The following is a 22,245-nucleotide window of genomic DNA, read 5'->3' on the forward strand; positions in this document are numbered from 1 at the left end:
GATTATTATATGTCTGTGCTTTCATTCAGGTCCTTTGGTGTCTGTGACAGATATTTGAAAAATTTGCCTTAAATTATGAGTAAAGTATAAGCAATGCACCGGACCAGCCATCCGATCAGTGTTTGGACTCCAGAGACGGACGTATTATTGAGAGATACAACCTCTGCAGCTCTACCACTGGATTGGATCATGTGTGCTTTGATAACCACGTTATCTATTACTATAATAAATCACATTATAGCCTTAATATAACTGAATTTCAGCTTTGCAGCAGTCAGTCAGTGTTTGCAGATACCAGTGCAATCAAGTGCTGTAAGAATGAATCCTACCTGGTCTGTGCATTGTCTTATAAAAGCATGTTTGGGGGGGTGTAAACTGAAAATATATCAATCCAAAATGGATGTTTGATGGCAAACATGTTGAAGCGTAGCTGACAGGCTATTGATTCATTAAATAAGCTATTTTCCCACAAAAGCAGTTTATTCAGTGTAGCGTCGCAGTGCTACGCTTTTCTTCTCTGATCTCGGAGGCTCGTCTTAAAGCGGCTTTGTGGGTCCTTTCCACAGATGATGTGTGTCCACAGTTATGGACATTGTAAATCTAGCAAAGTTCATTAAATTTCCATTTTGAAAACTTTAATGTACAGTCTATAAAGTCTGTATTGTGTGCTCTATTACCGTGGCATTAAATGATAGTAAATGAGTGCTTCTGAAACTATGGCTGAGGGACTGACTCCAGATCTGACATCTGTTTTCTGAGCAATGTAATCAATCTCTCCACATTTGTTCCTCTTCTGCAAAGTCATAGAAAAGCTATCAAGTGTCTTTTTTTTTCTTTTTTGCTGTTGGAGGAAATGTGAATGTGAAACTTATATTTGTTGTAGTTTCTATTCACCTCTATAGAGGTTTACCGGCTCTGACGACTAACAGACCACAGAAAAGAGACGAGGGTCAATCCTCCATTTGCTGAAGGCATTTTATCAGTGACTTTGAGTGTCTTGATGGCCAGAGGTGCTCAATAATTCAATAACCGATCCAAGGTCATTGACTGGTAAAAGATTCTCTGAATATCAGGCTGAATCAGAGATGACTGAACACTGGCAAACAGACAGAAAACCCTCAAAAGCACAGATGATTCAGTTTCTCAGGGTTGAGTGATGGTCTGACCTGATAACTAGAAAAGAGCAGCATTACAGTGAGGAGCCGCTTCGTTTATGGTCAAGCCACTCCATCACTGCAGCACATTCAACAAGAGATCACTGAACACTCTTCATCTGTGCTGCTCAGACACACTTGTGATTTATTCACTGTTCTCCTCAAAAAATGGCCACACAATGTCAAAAATGTCAGGTTTTACTATCCTTCTGAGGACATGTAGTCCACAGCATATGGTTTACCTGAACCACACACACACACACACACACACACACACTCAGTGAAAGTGTGTTTAGCTGACTCTGGTCTTTATGTGTGTCAGACTCTGTCAGCGTTTTCATGATGTAGCTGAAGAGGAAAAAATGGGGCCTGACCTACAAACACAACCACGATTTAGACAAAGACAGCAGCTTTGGACATGTACAAACTTTGCATTGTCCATTGTGAGGACTTTAAGAGAGAGACTCGCTTATAGCCAAGCCACACAACTCATATCTTATATCCAAGACATTCATTTGAGTTCATTTCCTTACACAGTTAAACAACACTGAAGAATAAGAACACAGAGGACGAGAGCAAAGAGAGGGATATTGTTAGATGTATCTTCAGGAAGTGGGCATTGAGAATAAAACCACTGTATCTGTGAAGAGCAGCACAAATAACACACAACACACTCTCATCACAAGACACTTACCAATCTCCCAGAAAATCATGCAGTTTCATTCTGCCAAAAGTGGAATTGGCTTCGAAGTTGGGAAAGACGTCTCCTAACAGCATCCCTGGCATCCTGCAGCATCTGTCTGTCTGTCCGTCTCTCTTTCTCTGTGTTGCATGCTGGGAACTGTGGTTTGGTGTGTGGGAGGGTGTGTGAGAGAAGGCGTTTTCTACACGTATGGTGATTTACTGCAGTGTTTCCCCTCACTCGCTGTTACATTAGTGTTTATTTCACCGGTTTCAGATTTTTGCAATGCCTTTTTTTTTAAGGGTTCATATCACGTTGCTAAAAAGAACATTATTTTGTGTATTTGGTGTTCATCAGAACTATCACAACTTCACAGTCAGTTTCAATTACATTAGAAACTTACAACTCTGTTTCAGTTACTTTAGAAACAATAGGTCTAATACAGTTCTGCCACCACATTACGTCGGGCTGATTCAATTGATTTAGAATCTTAACAGAATTATAACAGACCAACACCAAGTTTCGGTTACTTTAGAAACTTTGACTTAAGCACTTTGCTTCAGTTACTTTAGAAACAACAATTCCAGTACAGCTCTGCCACCACACTGCTTCAGGCTGATTCAGTTCCGTTAGAATCTTAAACAGAATTTGTAAAGAATAGGCTTAAGACCTCCTCCTGCTGATACTGACTAAACCAGACTACTGTCTTCTGTCCTTAAAATTTTATTTTCTACATTTTTTAAAACGAGGGGGTTCCCTGACAAAAACAGCATATAAGAAAGAAACCGCTTTTCTTACCTTTCCCTGCGCTTTTTTCCGGAAAACCCTCACTGGGTGGCTCGCCAGTGTAAGAAAAAGTGAAGAGGACTTTGAAGATCTTGATGAAGATGTTTATTGCAGCATAGCAGTGACAAAGTACATGTAGCACCTCGGGTTCATGTAAATGAAGTTGCTCATGTTGTAACAGCTGTAGTCTGTATGTTAACTAGGTTCTGACACCCCTTTGTCTGAGGTAGTTCTCAGTGTCCCACACCTGCTCACATGCTACAATTGGTGGCCATTTCCTCAGGATGTGTTCATCCCAAATACAAGCAACACAACTGCCGACCTCCCTATTCTCTATAATAATTAAGCCATTTGGGGAAATGAGCATGATCAAACATATTGCGGAGTGGAAGCTGGGTCGAGGCAGACTATAGATTCTTACACAAGGCTCTTTGTCTATTAACCAGTATTCGCTCAAGTTCAGAACTCTAGCGGCTGCGAGTGGTTGGAATGAGCAGTCTCTCCTAACGGCCTATCGACAAGGATTGGATCCGAAACTCCGACTGCACTTAGCAGCTTATGACGACTCCATGGCAGTGTTCATTTTGGCAGGCATTTTTGATTTAGTCTTAGTCTTTATCTTGAGACTAAAAAGCTTAATAGTCTTAGTCACATTTTAGTCATTTGAGTCTTTCATAGTTTTAGTCTAGTTTTAGTCGACGAAAAGTCATTGCATTTTTGTCAACTTTTAGTCATTACTTTTAGTCAAACTGCAGTTACCAACATTTATTTTGGTAGCTATTTTATATGTAGTATTCAAACAAAAATAGTCATCAATACTTCTCTCTTTAGACCAAATCAATTAAGCTTAGTTATGAGAAATTTGAATCAAGGATTGAATTTGGAAAAACTGGAATAAATTTTCATTTTTTGGTAGAGATATAAATTAAACTCATTTTTCAGATACAGTAGGTTTACTTAACAAGTATACATGTATTTAACATCTTCTGGTGGTTAACATTTATGACAGATAATTAGGAATGCTGTCCATTTAAGACGGAAGGTATGCATGTAATAGCCTACTGACATACATTCAGTTTTCACCCACCTGTTTAAGCTCACTTAAACCATAACGGACTGTATTTCCGTGAGATACTCTACATGAGAGACATGTGGATTGCTGTGTGTGTATTTGAGCGCTGAGAACTGATCGCGCACTGTATGAGAACTGAAGAAGTGGAGCACTTCTATCAGCGCGTTTCAGTCGTCGTCGTCTTCGTCAACGAAATTAACACTGCTCCATGGGACTCGAACGATTTATTCAACTTGCCATTCGCTGCTCCAACCGCATGGCAAAATGTCCACCTGACCCTCCCATAGCCATTGCCACTCCTCCCAATCGCCGGCCAGAGAGTAGTAGCCCTCCAGAACCCATGCAAACCGACTCCTTCCGTCTATCCCCAGCTGAGCGGCAGAGACGGCTGTGCCTATACTGTGGAGCTAATGGACACATGATCTTGGCGTGTCCCCTTCGTCCTCCACGGCATCTGGTGAGTGCAATCCAACCTTCTCTAAGGAAGATGAATCCTCTCTCCACATACGCTCAACTTACTGCCTCTAATGTTACCCTTTCAGTATCTGTCCTCCTTGACTCCGGCTCAGCGGGCAATTTCATCACCAGAAGTCTCTGCCGTCAGCTCCGACTCCTGACCTCGGCCACCGAAACCACATATCCAATCCAATCCATAACTGGTAAACCGCTCACTCGACGTCACGTCAAGAATAGTGTGGGAGTCGGGACCCATTCAACTCCGGATAGGGCAACTCCATCTTGAGACGTGGCATTTGCTGGTTCTGGAGGGCTCCACTGTGGATATCATTCTCGGACGTCCTTGGCTAGTGCAGCATAACCCCATCCTCTCTTGGAGAACGGGTGAGGTCCTAAAGTAGGGTGACAGCTGCTTCTCACAATGTTTCCTGGATCTCCCTCAGCCCTCATCATCGGTTCCAGTCCCATTAGCCATTTACTCCACCTCCATCGAGACTCCCGTCGAGAAGCAGTCTGTCGAAATTCCATGCTGTTACACCCCCTTTAGCGACATCTGCCCTAAGAGAGCTGCACAGCTTCCACCACATCGGCCATGGGGACTGTGCCATCGACCTTATTCCAGGTGAGTTAGTGCCCCACGGCAAACTCTATTCTTTATCACTTCCTGAACAGAAGGCCATGGAGGAGTACATTGAGGAGGCCTTGAAGCAAGGATATATCGTTCCATCGACATCCCCTGCTGCTTCCAGCTTCTTCTTCGTGGCAAAAAAGGACGGAGGCTTGCGCCCATGCATTGATTATAGAAAACTCAACGACATCACAGTTAAGTTCCGGTATCCTTTTCCCCTCGTCCCAGCAGCCCTGGAACATCTACGCGGTGCCATCATCTTCACAAAATTGGACCTCCGCAGCGCGTATAACCTCATTTGCCTTCGTCAGGGAGACGAATGGAAGACTGCCTTCGTGACCCCAACTGGCCACTATGAGTACAGGCTAATGCCGTACGGGCTAGTCAACGCTCCCTCCATCTTCCAAGATGTCATGCATGAGGTGCTCCGGGAGTTTCTCCACCGCTTCGTCATCGTGTATATTGACGATATCCTCATTTACTCCCGGAGCCTGGCCGAACATTGCCACCACGTTGCGGAGGCCCTCAAGCAGGTAAGGAAATTCCACCTGTACCTCAAAGCTGAGAAATGCCACCAACCCACCGTTCAATTCCTCGGATACATCATCGACAGTGGTGGCATTCGCATGAACTTTACATTTCAGCCTTTAAACCATTATTAATGGTAAAGTCAATAGTATTAATAATATAAATTATTATTAATAAATTAGTGTGTTATTGTGCTGGTATCTTAAAGATTACCGTGGACAGCTGACATATTCTGTGCGGTCAGTTCACATCAATAATAGAAATTAATCTTCTCCAACAAGTTTTATGGGCATTTTTACCTTTAAGCCGTTTTTTCCAAAAGTGTGCATCATCTTTTGAGGCAAATTCTTGCATTTGGGCTGTTACCACGGAGATGATATTAGTATCAACAAAAGTTATCATTGCAATGCATCTGAAGTGGCATTTAGATGTATTTAATCTTGTTTCATGCAGCTCAGAGGGACACAGAATGCTAACCTGCAGTTAATAATGGATAAATAATGTTTTGATATTTGAAACACAAAACACTGAAAACTGATGTTTAAAACTATTTTAAAAAATGAAGATACTTTAAATATTAAATTAAATCGTCCAATATGTGACAGTCAGCATTAATAATTGAGTCACTGCGACTGAACCGAATCATTGAAACAGTTGATTCATTCAGGAACGAATCACCGTCATGTTGCTCAGAGACACAAAACAGTGCTGTGGCTGTGTTTGGAATGATTTCTGTTGTAGAAATAGAGCAAAAACAGGCAATATGGTGTCTAAAACGTAAGTCTCTTAATATTAACTTCTTGTTTATTGAACTGTTGCATAAAATCAATATCACATTTGTAATCATCCTGACTTTTGAAGAAAAAACATGACAGTCTTCGTGTGATATTAACTATATGAAGTAATATAAATATAGGCTATACATTTTATGCCCCATATCTTCAATTATGTGATCCTTCTAAATGCATTGTAATAGAGACGTGCAGTGAAAGAAGGCACTAGTTTAACCTGTTAACTGATTCATTCTCTGCCAGCAGGTGGCGTGTTTGGCAGAAATAGAGCGGTTTTCCCGGTAACGGCAGAACACAAAGCAGCGCAGCACCGGACTCTGAACTTACAGCATTCATGTTTATCTCATGAAATCATAGCCTTTTGAAGTTTAATCATCACATTCAGCCATATCGCAATTCTGGTCTTTCCGTCTCCAAATTTAAGACCTCTTGAAATCATAATTCAGACTTTCTTGTACAATTTAAGACTTTTTAAGACCCCGCGGAAACCCTGACAAACTCCTGCACATTTGTCATATCTGTGAAGTTTGGCGTGTATGTGGCCAATCATTTGCGTGAGTTATTATGCAAAAGCACAATTTTTATAAGAATTAAAATTGTTTGGAAATAAGTGTTTGCTTTGTGAGAGATGTGTAATGTTTTGTGCAAGAAACTCTATAACATCTCGCTATTACTGATTAATCCTGCAGCTCAAAGCATTATGGGTAGAATCTCTCATCAGTCTATTCTTTTTTTTTTTTTTTTTTTTTTTTTTTATCTGTTTATTGAACTTTCATAATAATAACAAGATACAGATACAGGAGAATCATGAAAAAAATATTTTTCACCCCCACCCTCCCACCCCTTAGAGGAGAAAAAAAAAACAAAAAAAAAATTATATAATCAAACTAAATAAAACAAAATAGAAAAAAACAATACATATTGTAATAATAAAGAATGTCAAGCATAATGTCTCGAATATAGCATGTGTAGGAGCATTAAAGTTTAGACATTTCAACCATTTATCAAATGTATGCTTCTACTTCCACTAGCAGAACCTTACAGCTAGAAAGTATATACATATATGTAAGTATCCACACATATAATCACATACTCCTAACCAGATTCAAGCCATGATCATAAAAACATCTTAATGCTTAGGTTGACACACTCTTGAGGAAGTACTGACATATTCAGAAAAAAAAGTAATGAAGGGATCCCAGATCTCAGAAAATATACCAGTGTTGCCTTTTAATGTATATCTAATTTTTTCCAAATGAATGAAGCTCAAAACATCTCTCATCCAGTCATCGAATGATGGAGGGAATTTTTGTTTCCACAGCAGAAGAATGCGCCGCCTAGCTAATAGTGTTAAAAAGGCAAACGTCTTTGCAGTATTTCCAGGCAAACCATTGACATGTGAAGAAAGTCCAAAAAGTGCAACCAAAGGGCAAGGTTCGATCTGTTTCTTTGTCACTAAAGAAAAACTATTAAAGATTGATAGCCAAAAAGAAGTTATGGATGGACATAACCAAAACATATGTATTAAATCTGCAGGGGCCTGATGGCAACGATCACAGAGAGGATCAATACCAGGCTTGATTTTTGCCAACCTCACTTTTGTCCAGTAAATTCGATGAATAAATTTTAATTGGATAAGACTATGACGTGCACAGATAGAGGAGGTGTGAACCCGGGACAGAATCTGGTTCCAAGTCTCGTCATCAAATGTGAGGGAGAGATCCGACTCCCATTGTTGTTTAATAAAAGAGAGAGAGGAAGTGGAGATGGAGGAAATCAGCCTGTATAGCGTAGACAACACACCCCTTTTATCTAAGGCTACTTCAAGAATCTGATCAAGGGGAGATTTTGGAGGAAGATTCGGAAAATCAGGGAATGAGTTTTTAACAAAATTTCGGAGCTGTAAATATCTAAAAAATTGTGCACTAGAGAGGGAGAATTTTTGTTTCAACTGAGAAAAGCAGGGAAAAACATTATCAACGTAAATATCATTGACAACTGAAATCCCGGCTCTCTGCCAACTATTAAATGCCTTGTCATTAAGTGAAGGGGGGAATAAAGGGTTGCGATTTATAGGTGAAACCACTGGTAAGCGTTGAAGGCCAAAATGGGTTCGAAATTGGGACCAAATTCGTAACGATTGCCGGACAATGGAATTACCATAAGGACAGCGCGAGATGGTAGTAAGAGGGCCACACAATAGTGCGGCTGGCGAGGCAGGAGAACAGGAACACTCTTCAATACTGACCCAAGATGGGACCCAATCACTGAGCCCAAAATGACTTTGAAACCAGAATAATGTAGAGTGTATATTTGCTGCCCAGTAGTAAAATAAGAAATTAGGGAGGGCAAGCCCACCCTCAAGCTTTGGTTTCTGAAGTATTTCTCTACGAATTCTGGCTGGTCCTTTGTTCGAAATAAAAGATGAGATGTGTTGATTTAGAGTCTTAAAGAAAGATTTGGGTATAAAAATTGGTACACATTGAAATAAATACAGAAATCTAGGTAAAACATTCATCTTCACTGAATTCACACGTCCAGCTAATGAAAGGGGAAGAGCCGACCAGCGAGTAAAATCTTTCTGGACTCGTTGGAGGAGTGTAGTAAACTTAGCCTTGAATAGATCTAAACACTTACGTGTAATTGTTACTCCTAAGTATTTAAAACTATGAGAAGCGACTTTAAACATCGAAGTACACATTGGTAAATCAGAAATTTGAAAATTTATTGGAAATAACTCGCTTTTATTTATATTCAATTTATAGCCGGAGAAGAGGCTAAAGGAGTTTATAATTCTCAGAGCTTCGGGCAAAGAAACAGCCGGATCAGAGATATATAGCAACACATCATCGGCATATAATGAGATTTTATGAACAGCATCCGCTCTCCTAATTCCCTGTATAGCCTGCTCACTACGAATGGCAATTGCCAGTGGTTCAATTACCAATGCAAAAAGCAAAGGTGAAAGTGGGCAGCCCTGTCTGGTGCCACGTTTTAAGGGGAAAGTAGAGGAGGATACTCCATTGGCCCGCACAGAGCATACTGGGGAGGAATACAAAAGTTTTATCCAAGATAAAAACGTGTTGCCAAAACCGAATTTCTGTAGCACATAGAAAAGGTAATCCCATTCCACCCGATCAAAAGCCTTCTCTGCGTCAAGCAGTAGAAAAGCCTCTGATGGATGAGAGTTAGAGGAATAAATTATATTTAATGCCCTTCTAATATTATGAGACAGTAATCTGTTTTTAATAAAACCAGTTTGGTCGCTATGTATGATTGACGGTAAAACTGATTCCAGACGCTTTGCAAGCATTTTAGCCAGTATTTTTACATCTACGTTCAAAAGACTGATTGGCCTGTACGAACCACATTCATGTGGGTCTTTATCTTTTTTCAAAATCAAAGAAATACAAGACTGACGGAGAGTTGAAGGCAAGCAGCCATTATTAAAGGAGTCCAATAACATGTTTAGGAGCGGTGTTTTAAGTGTTTGAGAAAACCTCTTAAAAAATTCAACAGGGAACCCATCCGGCCCAGGTGTCTTGCCATTCTGCATACTCTCAATTGCTTGCACTATCTCCTCTGCGGAAAAAGGTAATTCTAGCTCTTCTCTCATTACGTCTGTTATTGTTGGTATAGGCAATGGTTCAAAAAAGCTTTCCATAAGGGACCTATCCGTGGGGGATTCTGACTTGTATAGCAAAGAGTAGTAATCTTTAAAATGTTTAGTAATACTAACAGGGTCAGTAATCAGATTGCCATCGGAAGACCGAATCTTAGAAATTACATTTTGAGCTGATTTTTCCTTTAACTGAAGTGCAAGAAGTTTACTTGGCTTGTCACCATGCTCAAAAAATGCATATTTAGCCTTCAGCAATAACTTTTCAGCCTGATGGGTTGATAACATATTAAAATCTGATTGAAGTTTGAGTCTTTTTTTGTAAATTCCAGGATCTGGAGAAGCTGCATAAGCTGAATCAAGCTGAATTATTTCAAGAGATAATTCTTCTAGCTTCTTCCTTCTTTGTCTATTTACACAAGCTGAATATGAAATAACTTGACCCCGAGCATATGCTTTAAAAGATTCCCAAATTATAGAGGGTGAGGTCTCAGGGATGGTATTTATCTCCAAAAATATATCTAATTGATTTTTCAATGCATCACAAAATGCTTTATCCGAGAGCAGTAGAGAATTAAATTTCCAACTTCGAGAACCCAACATCTTATCTTGAAACTGAAGAGAGAGTGAAAGTGGAGCATGATCAGATATAACAATGCTGGCATATGAACAGGCCTTCACTTTAGACAACAATTTCTTGTCTAAGAAAAAGTAATCAATGCGGGAGTAATTGTGGTGAACATGAGAGAAAAATGAATATTGTCGTGCTGTTGGATATAAAAAACGCCATACATCGGCCTGACCGCAAGTAGATAAAAGCGTTTGAAGCGTAATTGCAGTTTTAGAGGGTTGGGCAGGTTTAGTAGATGAACGGTCTAGAGAAGGGTTCAGAGAACAATTAAAATCACCTCCCATAATAAGATAGTGTGAGTTTAGATCAGGGAGTAAAGAAAATATTTTCTGGATAAAATTTTCGTCATCGTAATTTGGTGCATATATATTAGCGAGAGTCACTGTTAAACCATAAAGAAGGCCTGAAACTATAACATATCTACCACCGGAATCGACTAAGGTTTGTGAAGGAGAAAATGGTATACATTTGTTGATAATAATTGCCACCCCTCTAGATTTACTGAGAAATTTAGAATGAAATACTTGACCTATCCATTTCTTACAAAGTCTGGTATGATCTGGGTTTTTTAAGTGGGTCTCTTGCAAAAAACCAATATGAGTATTTAAATGTTCTAAATGTGACAAGACCTTGTTGAGTTTAATTACATTGTTTAAGCCTTTGACATTCCAACTGGTAAAGTTTACACACAAACCCCCAGACTGGGCCTTGCTTAAGCTAGTGGTCATTGGTTATAACAACAACAAGAAGTATATAAATGATGAAAACATGAATATGGCTTTCTTCTGTCTTGACATATCTAAGATAAGAGTGTAAGAACAACAAAAAATAAATAAATAAAAAATAAAAATTAAACCCCTGTACATAGGTAGTACGAACATTTCCCACAAGAGCACACAAACCTTCTCTCCGCTGAACTTTCGGAGAGAGCTCCGCAACAGATTGGAAATATATAAGGAAAAAGGGAACAAAAAGTTCACAGACCGCATGTTAAAATAATAATAATAAAAGTTGCATGGTCTGTAGCATGTTTATAATGCAAAATGTTCATAGAGTCCGATACAATGCAGTACTTCAATGCCACGATCAGGGCGCAGACCTGGCTCAAGTAGGGCTACTGCCCCGAGTGGAGTATTATCCAAAAATAGCTACTGGTGTTATTTCCCTGTTATTTCCACAGCGGCTACTTCGCTTGACTGTTTGGGTTTAACCACGGTGGCAAGGAAGGTAGACGCAGCATCTGGCTTGTCAAAGCTGTGCGATTCACCGTTGAATGAAAGGAGAAGTCTGCAGGGATACAGCATCCTGAATTTGACACCAGCTCCATGTAATTCCGTCTTGACTGACTTAAACTGATCCCGTCGTTTCTTGAGTTCCACGGAAAAATCAGGAAAGATCAAAATCTTGGATTCCTTGTAGCGCAGCTCTCCATGCTCGCGTGACAATCGTAAAATTTCTTCCCTGGTTTGGAAACGAAGGAAGCGTACAATCATGGGTCTCGGTGGTGCGCCGGATCGTGGTTTAGGTGCGAGGGACCGATGTGCGCGCTCAATCTCCGGCGTCTGAGGTAGTTTATCCCCGAAAAGTTCTGCGAAGAACGATGCCATGAACTGAGAGGGTTTGGACGTTTCAACATTTTCGGGGATACCTAATATACGAAGATTGTTCCGACGCGATCGGTTTTCCAGATCATCCGCCTTACTTACTTTAACTCCTCGTTATCTCTTTCCATGGACTGGCATTTGCGCTCTAAAATGTCGAGCCTTTCGTCCACGCTGTTCATCGAAGTTTCAATGTCTTTAATTTTGGAGCCATGACTGGAAATAGTGGCTTGAAGGGCAGCTGTAGAGGCGTGTATTTCAGCGAGAAACTCAGTCCTTAGCGACGCGATTTCCTCACGAATTGTTGTGGTAAGCATCTCTTTTAAAAGAGCTGGCGTTAACCCCGGAGCGGCCGTGGCCATGTTGCCGACTTCGTCAGTTTCATCAGGAGCAGGAGAAGCGCGTTTAGATTTAGGCATAGCAACGAAAATAACAGGCTCCAGCGAGCATTCAAATGTTCTCTAGCGTTGTATACGTCGTCTTAAAGTGTTAAGAATACCTAATGTTCCCTTTGACTATTGAGAAGAAATAAAATTTACGGAGCAGCTCCCGGACGCGACTCACTCACTCGACTGCATGCCGGAAGACCTCATCAGTCTATTCTGATTCCTCAACACAGTTTCACTGATGATCCAAGACCAAACCAAAACCCAGGATAGAGGGTCTGAGTGAATGTGGTCTGGACTGTGTGGATGAGGGTCATTGTGTCAGAGACGCTGTAGAAGGACAGAGTTCCTGCTCTGTGATCCACAAACACTCCTATTCTCCTGATGATGGGCTTCACAGAGAGAAGAGTCTGTATGTTATTGTGTCTGAATGAGTATCTGGAGGAAGAGCAGAACAAACTCCAGGACTGATCATTAGATCCAAACACACACTCATCACCCAGTCCCTTCCTGCTGATGCTCTTATATGACACTGATATTAACACATAACCTCCACTCCACTCCAGCTCCCAGTAACAGCGTCCACACACACGCTCTCTACACAACACCTGATACACATCAAATCTGTCTGGATGATCAGGATACTGGTGATCTGTGTCAGTGTCAGTAATCACTCTGTTTCTTTCAGACAGACGGAGGCATTTATTCACTGTGTTCAGATCCAGAGTGAGCTGCTGGGAATCTGATGGAAATAAAACACATCAGAATCAGGAATTATGAATCTGTTTGATCTGTTCATGTAGCTGAACTCTTCATGTTCAGTGTATCATCAGTGTCTCAGTACAGATGACCAGATATCCTGTGCTAATCATCATTTACATCATCAATTATAAAACTCTTTCTCCTTCTACAGAAGAACATGAACACACTCAGAGAGTTTTTCTGCTTGTTTTCTTACTGACTTACATTGTAGGAAGTGGTTCCTGGTCCTGGGAACAATGTTGGTGAATGTGACTGTGGAGATCAACAGACATGAACAGTGTGATTCTCATGATCCTGCATCCATTCCTAACACATTTCTAATATGATGTTCTCCATGATATGAGATGATGATGATGGACTGGTTTCTGAGAGCAGATGAATCTGCAGGACTTTACCTCTGTCTGAGATCTTCTTGAGCTCCTCTTTGCAGAAATCCTCCAGTTTGTCTCTCAGCTGATGAACAGATTCTCTCAGATCATCAAAAGAGACGAGAGAACTGAAGAGATCATCATTTACGTCTGTAGATTCAGGAGGAGCTGAGAGAGACTGGAAACTCTACAGAAAACACAAATCACAACTCATCAGCTCCACACGGGGACGACACCATTTATACAAGTGAAAGAAAAGATGAGACTTATTCGAGCAAGATTTCCAGAGCTGACAGCCATTAATCTCTTTCAGAACAAGATGATGAGCTGAGAGCCTGACTGCTGATTATATAATAAGACACTCATGAAATGTTTCTCTGTGAGTCTGGTGTCACAGCAGGATCTGCCCAAGTCCACTATGATGCTGTTCTTCTAGATCTGTGTTACCTGCAGGAACTGGATGTGATCCTGTGTGTGTGAAAGCTGCTCCAGCTCAGCGTCTCTCCTCCTCAGATCATTGATCTCCTGCTCCAGTCTCTCCAGTCGTCCTTCAGCTCCACTCACTGCTTGCTTTTCCTGATCTCTGATCAGCCGTATCAGCTCAGAGCGGCTTCTCTCAATGGAGCGGATGAGCTCAGTAAAGATCCTCTCACTGTCCTCCACTGCTGTCTGTGCAGAGCGCTGTTAGGACACACAGTGATTCAGGCTTCAGTGAGTCTGAACTGAGACGGAGACAAACTTCTCTTCTTCTCCAGACTCACCTTATGAGACTCCACAGCTTCTCTCAGCTGCTGGAGATCTTCCTCTCTCTGCTGGATTCTCTGCTGGAGCGTCTTCTGTGTCTCCTTCAGCTGCTTCTGCAGGTCAAACACATGATAGTGAATCTCACAGAAAACTACTGGCACTAAATCATCATGTGAACAGATGAATCCAGGAAATGTAGTGTGAGAGTTTAAAGGCTAATTATCTAAACTGATAACTAATGGCTATAGGTTCAAACTCCAGAGGAGGATTAGTTACAATAATCAAAATTAAACTATAAATGATTAAAATCATCTGGATTCAGTCAGAATTACTGAACAGGAATTAGCCTGTCAATGCCTTTAACTTGTATTTTAACTTATAGCATTATGTATTTAGTCAAAGAACAGGTGAAAAATTCACTCCATTACTTTATGCTGTTTACCTGTTTCTCTGTCCTCTGTGCTGCAGCTGATACAGTGTCGTGGTTTTTATGTTCATCCACCAAACACAGCAAGCAAATACATTCCTGATCAGTGCGACAGAAAACCTCAAGGAGCTTGTCATGTTTCTGGCAGATCATCTCCTGCAGTCGTCCAGTGGCTTCAGTCACTTTGTGTGGTTTACGTATATGAAACTCCTCATGACGCTCAAAATGAGTTTGACAGTAAGACTCGAGACACACCAGACAGGACTTGACGGCTTTGTATTTTCTTCCAGTACAGACGTCACACTGAACATCTCCAGCTCCAGCAGGAACCGCACTTTGAAGATTAGTCTTCTTCAGTTTCTCCAGCATTTCAGCCAAGATGGTGTTTTTACCTAAAATAGGTCTTGGACTGAAGGTCTGTCTGCACTGAGGGCAGCTGTAGACTCTCTTCTCATCCTCCTCATTCCAGCAGTCTGTGATACAGCTCTTACAGTAACTGTGTCCACACTGGATGGTCACTGGATCCTTCAGGAGATCCAGACACACCGGACACATGAACTCATCCTGAGAAAATCTGGCTTCTGCCATTTTACTGCACAAATACAGAGACACAAACACACAACAGCTCAACTACACTTCAGTTTCTCTTTCCCTGAACTCATGTGATTCCTGTTTCCTGGTTCTGTCTTTGAGTGATGTGTGTGAAACAGGTGTGTCTGTGAGTCTGTAAAACAGGTTCCTCATTCCTGAGTTTAGTTTCGACACACCTGACTGTCCTTGACCAATTGTTTAAGGTGTGTTTAATCAGAGATCAAACTAAATTCTGTAGGAAAGTGACTCTCCTGGACTAGAAATGGGAAACCCTGATAATCGTGCATCACAGCACAGAGACAGCACTCATACTTAGAAGGGAGAGGTTATTATGTGAGTATAGGAGAGCATGAGTCTAAGTGGACGGCCATGACATGTGGAGTCCCACAAGGCTCAATTCTTGCACCGCTCTTGTTTAGCCTGTATATGCTCCCACTAAGTAAAATAATGAGAAAGAACCAAATTGCCTATCACAGCTATGCTGATGATACCCAGATTTACCTAGCCTTATCTCCAAAATGACTACAGCCCCATTGACTCCCTCTGCCAATGCATTGATGAAATTAACAGTTGGATGTGCCAGAACTTTCTTCAGTTAAACAAGGAGAAAACTGAAGTCATTGCATTTGAAAACAAAGATGAAGTTCTCATGGTGAATGCATACCTTGACTCTAGGGGTCAAACAACTAAAAATCAAGTCAGAAATCTTGGGGTGATTCTGGAGACAGACCTTAGTTTCAGTAGTCATGTCAAAGCAGTAACTAAATCAGCATACTATCATCTCAAAAACATTGCAAGAATTAGATGTTTTGTTTCCAGTCAAGACTTGGAGAAATGCCTTTATCAGCAGCAGGGTGGATTACTGTAATGGTCTCCTCACCGGCCTTCCCAAGAAGACCATTAGACAGCTGCAGCTCATCCAGAACACTGCTGCCAGGATTCTGACTAGAACCAGAGAATCTGAGCATATCACACCAGTCCTCAGGTCCTTACACTGGCTTCCAGTTACATTTAGGATTGATTTAAGTACTTTTACTCATTTATAAGTCACTCAATGGCCCAGGACCTAAATATATTGCTGATATGCTCACTGAATATAAACCCAACAGACCACTCAGATCATTAGGATCGAGTCAGTTAGAAATACCAAGGGTTCACACAAAACAAGGGGAGTCTGCTTTTAGCTATTATGCGGCCCGCGGTTGGAACAAGCTTCCAGAAGAGATCAGATGTGCTAAAACATTAGCCACATTTAAATCAAGACTCAAAACTCATCTGTTTAGCTGTGCATTTACTGAATGAGCACTGTGCTATATGTCCCAACTGATGCACTCTATTCTTAACTGTTTTAAAATCGTTTTTAAATAAATTTTTATATCATTTTGTTTTTATCATTGTGATTTTTTTTTATTCCTTGTTTATGTTAATTTTAATGACTATGTCACTTCCTTTTATGTAAAGCACTTTGAATTACCACTGTGTATGAACTGTGCTATATAAATAAACTTGCCTTGCTTTTATTACCACAGAACTAAGACACAATGCTGAAACAATACTGAATATCTGCTGAACTCAAGACCATCTGTCCTCTGTGCTCAATAAATGAGCATTTCTGTACAACATTCTGCTCTCATTTACACACATTTCATAAAGTACCATCCAAGCATAATACAGTGGTCTTGTTTAAAGTGAATAAATAATATTAAAGTACCCTATTCAGTAATGAATGAACGTGGCCAAACTGATTCACTCTCACAAACTGCGATTGGTATAATGAATTTGATGAGATATGCATGGAGAAGTTATAGACTTATTGTCATTGTCTGACAAACGTTACAGTGCACAGTTAAAATATTTAATATGGAAAGTGCTGGTTCTCTTCAGCATGTAGAAGTTCAATCCAATGACTTTGCATGATGAGGTCTAAGTTTATCTCTCCTGCTGACTAAGATAACTTCTGGTGACAGTTTCTCCTGTGTGACAGCAGAGCGCTGGAGGTGATGAAGCTCCTTCCACACGGCAGGCAGCGGTACGGTTTCTCTCCGGTGTGAACTCTCTCGTGTATCTTCAGGTTCCCCGACTGACTGAAACCTTTGTTGCAGTGCGAGCACTTGTAGGGTTTCTCTCCCGTATGGACTTTCTGATGTTCCTTCAGATATTTGGCTCTGGAGAAGCTGTTCCCGCACACCGAGCACACGTGAGCTTTCTCTCCGGTGTGGATCTTCTGGTGCTCCTTCAGATAACCCAGCTGTGAAAACATCTTTCCACAGAAGGAGCACAGGAAGAGCTTCTGGTGGATCTTCTGGTGGATCTTCAGGTGCTTTGCTGAGATGAAGCTCTTTCCGCACCGATCGCAGCCGAAGGGTCGTTCTCCAGAGTGCGAGTGCTGGTGGTTTCTGAGGATCGTAGCCTGTGTGAAGCTCTTCCCGCACTCGTGACAGGTGAAAGGTCTCTCTCCAGAGTGAATCCTCATGTGGTTCTTGAAGTGTCCCTTGCGGATGAAGCTCTTGTCACACAGAAGGCAGGTGAAGGGCTTCTCTCCCGTGTGGATCCTGATGTGGTTCTCCAGGCTCTCCTTGCGTGTGAAGCTCTTGGTGCAGTGCGGGCAGCTGAAGGGCTTCTCTCCGCTGTGAGTCTGTAGGTGTCTCTTCAGGTCTGCGTTCTTGAAGAAACTGCTGCCGCACTGCAGACAGCTGAAGTTTCTCTCTCCGCTGTGGATTCTGATGTGGCTGTTGAGGTTGACTTTGAGCGTGAAACACTTCCCGCACTGAGGGCAGCTGAACGGAGATTTCTTGGCTCCTGTTCTCTTCTGGGAGAAATCCTCTTCAGTCTGTGATTGTTCTTCTGTCATGATCTTCTGATGATCCTCCTCCACTGCGTTCACTGCATCACTTTCCACCTTCACTTCCAGCAGATCTAAAACCAGAAATTAAGATGTCCAGATGAACACATGGAACTGATCCTGGACACAAACCAATGACAACATTCATATTATTATTAATGAAAAGGAAAAAGGAAAGGACGTGACGTGAGGCCAAGTCATATTATTATTAATGAATTTAGATATTATGAAGTACAATCACTAATGATATTTAGAGGTGTACAGTAGGGCTGTAATGATTCATGTATTCATACTATAAGTGTTTATTATGTATGCATGTGTGTAGCGTTGATTAAGACCCAAAACTCCTACACCTGAGGCCTGCTTTATATCTTATCTTACTATCAGTGATGTACTTAGTTTTTGTTAGTATTTTGAATTTGGTTTTATTCATTTAATTTCTATTTACACTTTAATTTGAGCTAAAGCTTTAATAATTCTGTTGCATGTTTTTGCCGTTTTTTAAATGTATTTATTAATCTTAGTTTATTTAGTTTTAGTTATTTTAGTACTTCAAGCTAAACTAAACGAAAAGGAGAAATCACAAATATACAGTTTAAAGTGACCTGTCAGATGCGTGTGCTGTTTAATGCATTTGAGACGTGTTTTCCTAGCACATAACTGACATCTTACAGTCATATTTGTATATTTTCTAAAGTTCATCCTGCCATCAAGCGAGTCTCTGTTAGACTTCAGTGAAGGAGCGGCAGCGTGCGCATGTACATCAGACAGACTAAAATATATATTTGCTAAAATGTTTTTCAATCAAAAGCGGAAGCTTTAAAATCTCTTCCCCATTTACACCAGCACCATAAACTGCAGTATGAAGAGTGTGTTGCAGCAGTCATTTTTATTTTAAGACAAAGCCATAGTTTGTTCAGTGTTTCATAATAATAATAATAATACATCATTTTAAAAAAGCCTCCTTACATTTTGTTGTTGTTGTTGTTTGTTCTTGTACTGAAAACATTCTGAACCATGACTTCAAAACTGAGGTACAGTTGAGGTCAAAATATTATTTTACCAAAATAAGAGGGATCATACAAAATGCATGTTATTGTTTATTTAGTACTGACCTGAATAAGATATTTCACATAAAATACATTTACATATAGTCTACAAAATAAATTAATAGTTGATTTTTTTTTAAATTACCCTGTTCAAACGTTTACACCCCCTAGATTCTTAATACTGTTGATAGCTAAATGATCCACAGCTGTGTTTTTTTTCTTTTTGTTTAGTGATAGTTGTTCATGAGTGCCTTGTTTGTCTTGAACAGTTAAACTTCCTGCTGTTTTTCAGAAAAATCCTTCAGCTCCCACAAATTATTTGGTTTTCCAGCATTTTTGTGTATTTGAACCCTTTCCAACAATGACAGAGTGAAAAGATGGATCTCAAAATCATACTGAGGACAACTGAGGGACTCATTTGCAGCTATTACAGAAGATTCAAACGCTCACTGATGCTCCAGAAGGAAACACCATGCTTTAAGAGCTGGGGCGTGAAAACTTTTGAACAGAATGAATGAGTACATCTTTCTTATTTTGCCGTAATATCATTTTTTTTTTCATTTAGCACTGCCCTTCAGAAGCTACAGAAGATGTTTCCCAGAAGACAGATTAAGTACCTGATCCTCAAATTCAAAAAGTTTTCAAAATCTTTTGATTTCAACTCTATATACTGAACCATCACTTTTTTGTACTTTTAGGCCACGTACACATTGCAGTTAAATTCGGTTGTCAGTTCACCTTTTACTCCTTAATCGTGTTCTGTACACACATAATTCACTAAAATACAGGAGTGACAACCGCATTCGAGAACCGCATTAACTCCCGAAAAATACAGGAGTGATAACCGCATTTACAGAAATTCTGTGCAGTGTGTACGGAACGTGTACGGAAAGAGTCTTTAGTCAAAAAATGGCACAGAACAAAAGGCTAAACTTTTCCTGACTCCTGCAAGATGTTGCTATGGTTACAAATGCGGAGTGAGTGCTGTTCTGTGCACACATGGAATAAATACGGTTGTCACTCCTGAAACTTGCAGTGTGTACGTGGCCTTACATCACTCCCCGAGAATCTGAGAAAATAGCCAAACTAATGTGACTAGTTGAGAAAAAAACCTAAAAATGAACAGCTCATATTATGTTCACACATCAGTCATAAATGAAGAGAGCAACCTGTGTGTTGTTCAGTGTCTTCTTCTTTCATTCTGTGTGTTTCTTCATCACTCTCCTCTTGAACAAACTCCATCTTCCCAGCAGCGTAGCTCAAATCAGTCATTATTCACCGCGGGAGAATATATAGAGCAGAGAATTCATCATAGCATCACTCCTGAATATTAAATATGTGATGTAAGAGGATTTCCAGTGGACCTGTTTGTGTGAATATTAAAATAAACACAATTATTCCTGTCGCTGTCACAAATATATGTATATCAGTGGAATAATAACTCTATCAGGGTTTATGAGATCAGATCAGCAGAAACTGAACATCTGTGAGGCGTTATATTAGTGAACTATATTTGTTCTGCACTTCAGCAAATACATGCATACCTGTCGTGTTTATGGAGTTTATTAGCAGAAAACAACCCTATGCATGTTATGTATTGGTCCACTCTCTTCAGCACTGGAGACAGAAGCAGATCAGAATCAGTGCTCTTATATCAGCTGCTATCGAATCATGTCCAGACTGTAACGACAGGGAAACAGTGATGTTACCGTGATGCTCCTCTCAGCAGAGCCCGTCTCCGGTCATTTCAATGGCCGCTGCTCCGCTGGCGCGACACCCGGAAGTACGCGAGCACAGGCGCGAGCCCTACTTGGGCACAGGCTGCTTTCAGCCAATCAGATGAACGCTTTTGTTAAAGGTGCAGGACGAGATTTTTTTTTGCTTAAAAGTTTTTGTTTTCACATTAAAATGTGAACACATATTGCTCATAGCTACTGTTACATACAGACTATCAGCCCATAACAGCAGAAACCACCAACAGAGCACAAACACGGTCACAATAAAGAGCAACAGCCAGTTCCAGAAGCAATGCCATTCATTCTCTTCAGAGAGAAACTGGCTTTTAATGATAATATGAACCTGTAAAGACCGTCTGGTTGTGAGCTCTGGGGTTGTTTACTGATGGTAGGGTAAACCAGGGTAAAACACCCCTTTAAGAACTGTGTATTTTTAATTTTTCTGTGAAACAAAAGTTAAATGTGTCCAGAATAGTTATCAAATTTTCAGTGACGATGCCATCAAATATAAACCAAGTATGAAAAATTTCCAGAGGTTTCATGTTATTAGATTTTTAACAAAAATTAAGTTTGTATCAAAGGGGCATTTAGCCCCGCAGGTGGGGTATGATACTGCCATGGGTGGGGTAAAATGCCCCCAGTCTTACAAAGCACTTTGCTTTATACATTTACAGCAAACATTTAGCTTAAAATTAAAAATAATATAATTAATAATTATGAAATTATAATAGCATATTTAAAAAATATTGTTAGCTGATGCTAACTTGAGGTCCTTTTTAAATATAAACTCCAAATATTTGTATTCAGGCATCTAGTTAGAATACATTTGATGGAAAAATAAAGATGTTCAGAACAGAGTCACAGACCCCTGGAGGCGTTTTACTCCACAGACTATGACTAGAAGACTATAAAGAAAATCATTCTGAAAATATGATTATATATTTCTTAAATAACACGTACTCCCTATCTTACAGGCCTTACTAGTGTCATATATAACTGATTTTCCAGAAATCAACTTTAAAGCAGCTCTTTTTTCTTGAGATGCATTACTGTGAAACTCATCAACACTGTAGGAGTGGACTTAACATCACAGCACTCTTTTAGGCTCGAAGGAAGTATTCTCACTTCTCAATGCTTCTGCTTTCAAACACTTGTCATTTATGGCATTGTATTGTTAAAGATGTACATGTAGAGATAATAACCAGACCTTGTTTGCTGAATGGTACCATACACAAGTCATTTTATTCATTTAAAAGTGTTAGTCCTGAATGTTAAAGATAAGCATTCGTTTACAGCCACAGACATGTGTTAATACATCGATCTATGACTGAAATGGAAGAACTTCACTGCAGGAAGTGTGTTTTAGTGAATGATATTCACTCCTGAAGGCAA

The 22,245-nt window shown here is 40.3% G+C and overlaps 4 protein-coding genes across 5 annotated transcripts in view; 1 reads left to right on the forward strand and 3 right to left on the reverse strand.

The window, feature by feature from the left end:
• The window catches only part of LOC306846217 (peroxiredoxin-6-like), a 5,114-nt gene extending 3,133 nt beyond the window's left edge, over positions 1-1,981 (reverse strand). Inside the window, exon 1 of the mRNA XM_079379386.1 lies at positions 1,849-1,981. Coding sequence (XP_079235512.1) covers positions 1,849-1,940 — 92 coding nt within the window. The 5' untranslated portion in view covers positions 1,941-1,981. The remainder of the gene's footprint in view (positions 1-1,848) is intronic.
• Positions 1-6,701, forward strand: part of fggy (FGGY carbohydrate kinase domain containing) — a 27,743-nt gene extending 21,042 nt beyond the window's left edge. The window contains exon 18 of the transcript XR_013782049.1: positions 6,344-6,701. The gene's annotated coding sequence lies outside the window, so the exon portion shown is untranslated. The remainder of the gene's footprint in view (positions 1-6,343) is intronic.
• A 48-nt stretch (positions 6,702-6,749) lies between these two features.
• On the reverse strand, positions 6,750-15,295 carry LOC306846185 (tripartite motif-containing protein 16-like). The gene is made up of 7 exons (XM_079379339.1): positions 14,651-15,295; positions 14,226-14,321; positions 13,912-14,145; positions 13,492-13,651; positions 13,301-13,348; positions 12,537-13,076; positions 6,750-6,810 (listed from the first exon to the last, which is right to left on the reverse strand). Exons 1-6 carry the CDS (start codon positions 15,221-15,223, stop codon positions 12,559-12,561), a joined length of 1,629 nt encoding a protein of 542 aa, XP_079235465.1. The 5' UTR covers positions 15,224-15,295; the 3' UTR covers positions 6,750-6,810; positions 12,537-12,558.
• A 1,343-nt stretch (positions 15,296-16,638) lies between these two features.
• On the reverse strand, positions 16,639-20,906 carry LOC306846203 (uncharacterized protein). 2 transcript variants are annotated; one of them, XM_079379368.1, is made up of 4 exons: positions 20,827-20,906; positions 20,662-20,734; positions 20,287-20,481; positions 16,639-18,142 (listed from the first exon to the last, which is right to left on the reverse strand). In XM_079379368.1, exons 3-4 carry the CDS (start codon positions 20,387-20,389, stop codon positions 17,172-17,174), a joined length of 1,074 nt encoding a protein of 357 aa, XP_079235494.1. In that variant the 5' UTR covers positions 20,390-20,481; positions 20,662-20,734; positions 20,827-20,906; the 3' UTR covers positions 16,639-17,171. The 2 variants fall into 2 exon arrangements, with proteins under 2 accessions (XP_079235494.1, XP_079235493.1); XM_079379367.1 differs by having other exon boundaries at positions 20,662-20,884.
• Positions 20,907-22,245: the final 1,339 nt, after the last annotated feature.

Source organism: Barbus barbus (genome assembly GCF_936440315.1).
Source record: "Barbus barbus genome assembly, chromosome: 26".
NCBI lineage: Eukaryota > Metazoa > Chordata > Actinopteri > Cypriniformes > Cyprinidae > Barbus > Barbus barbus.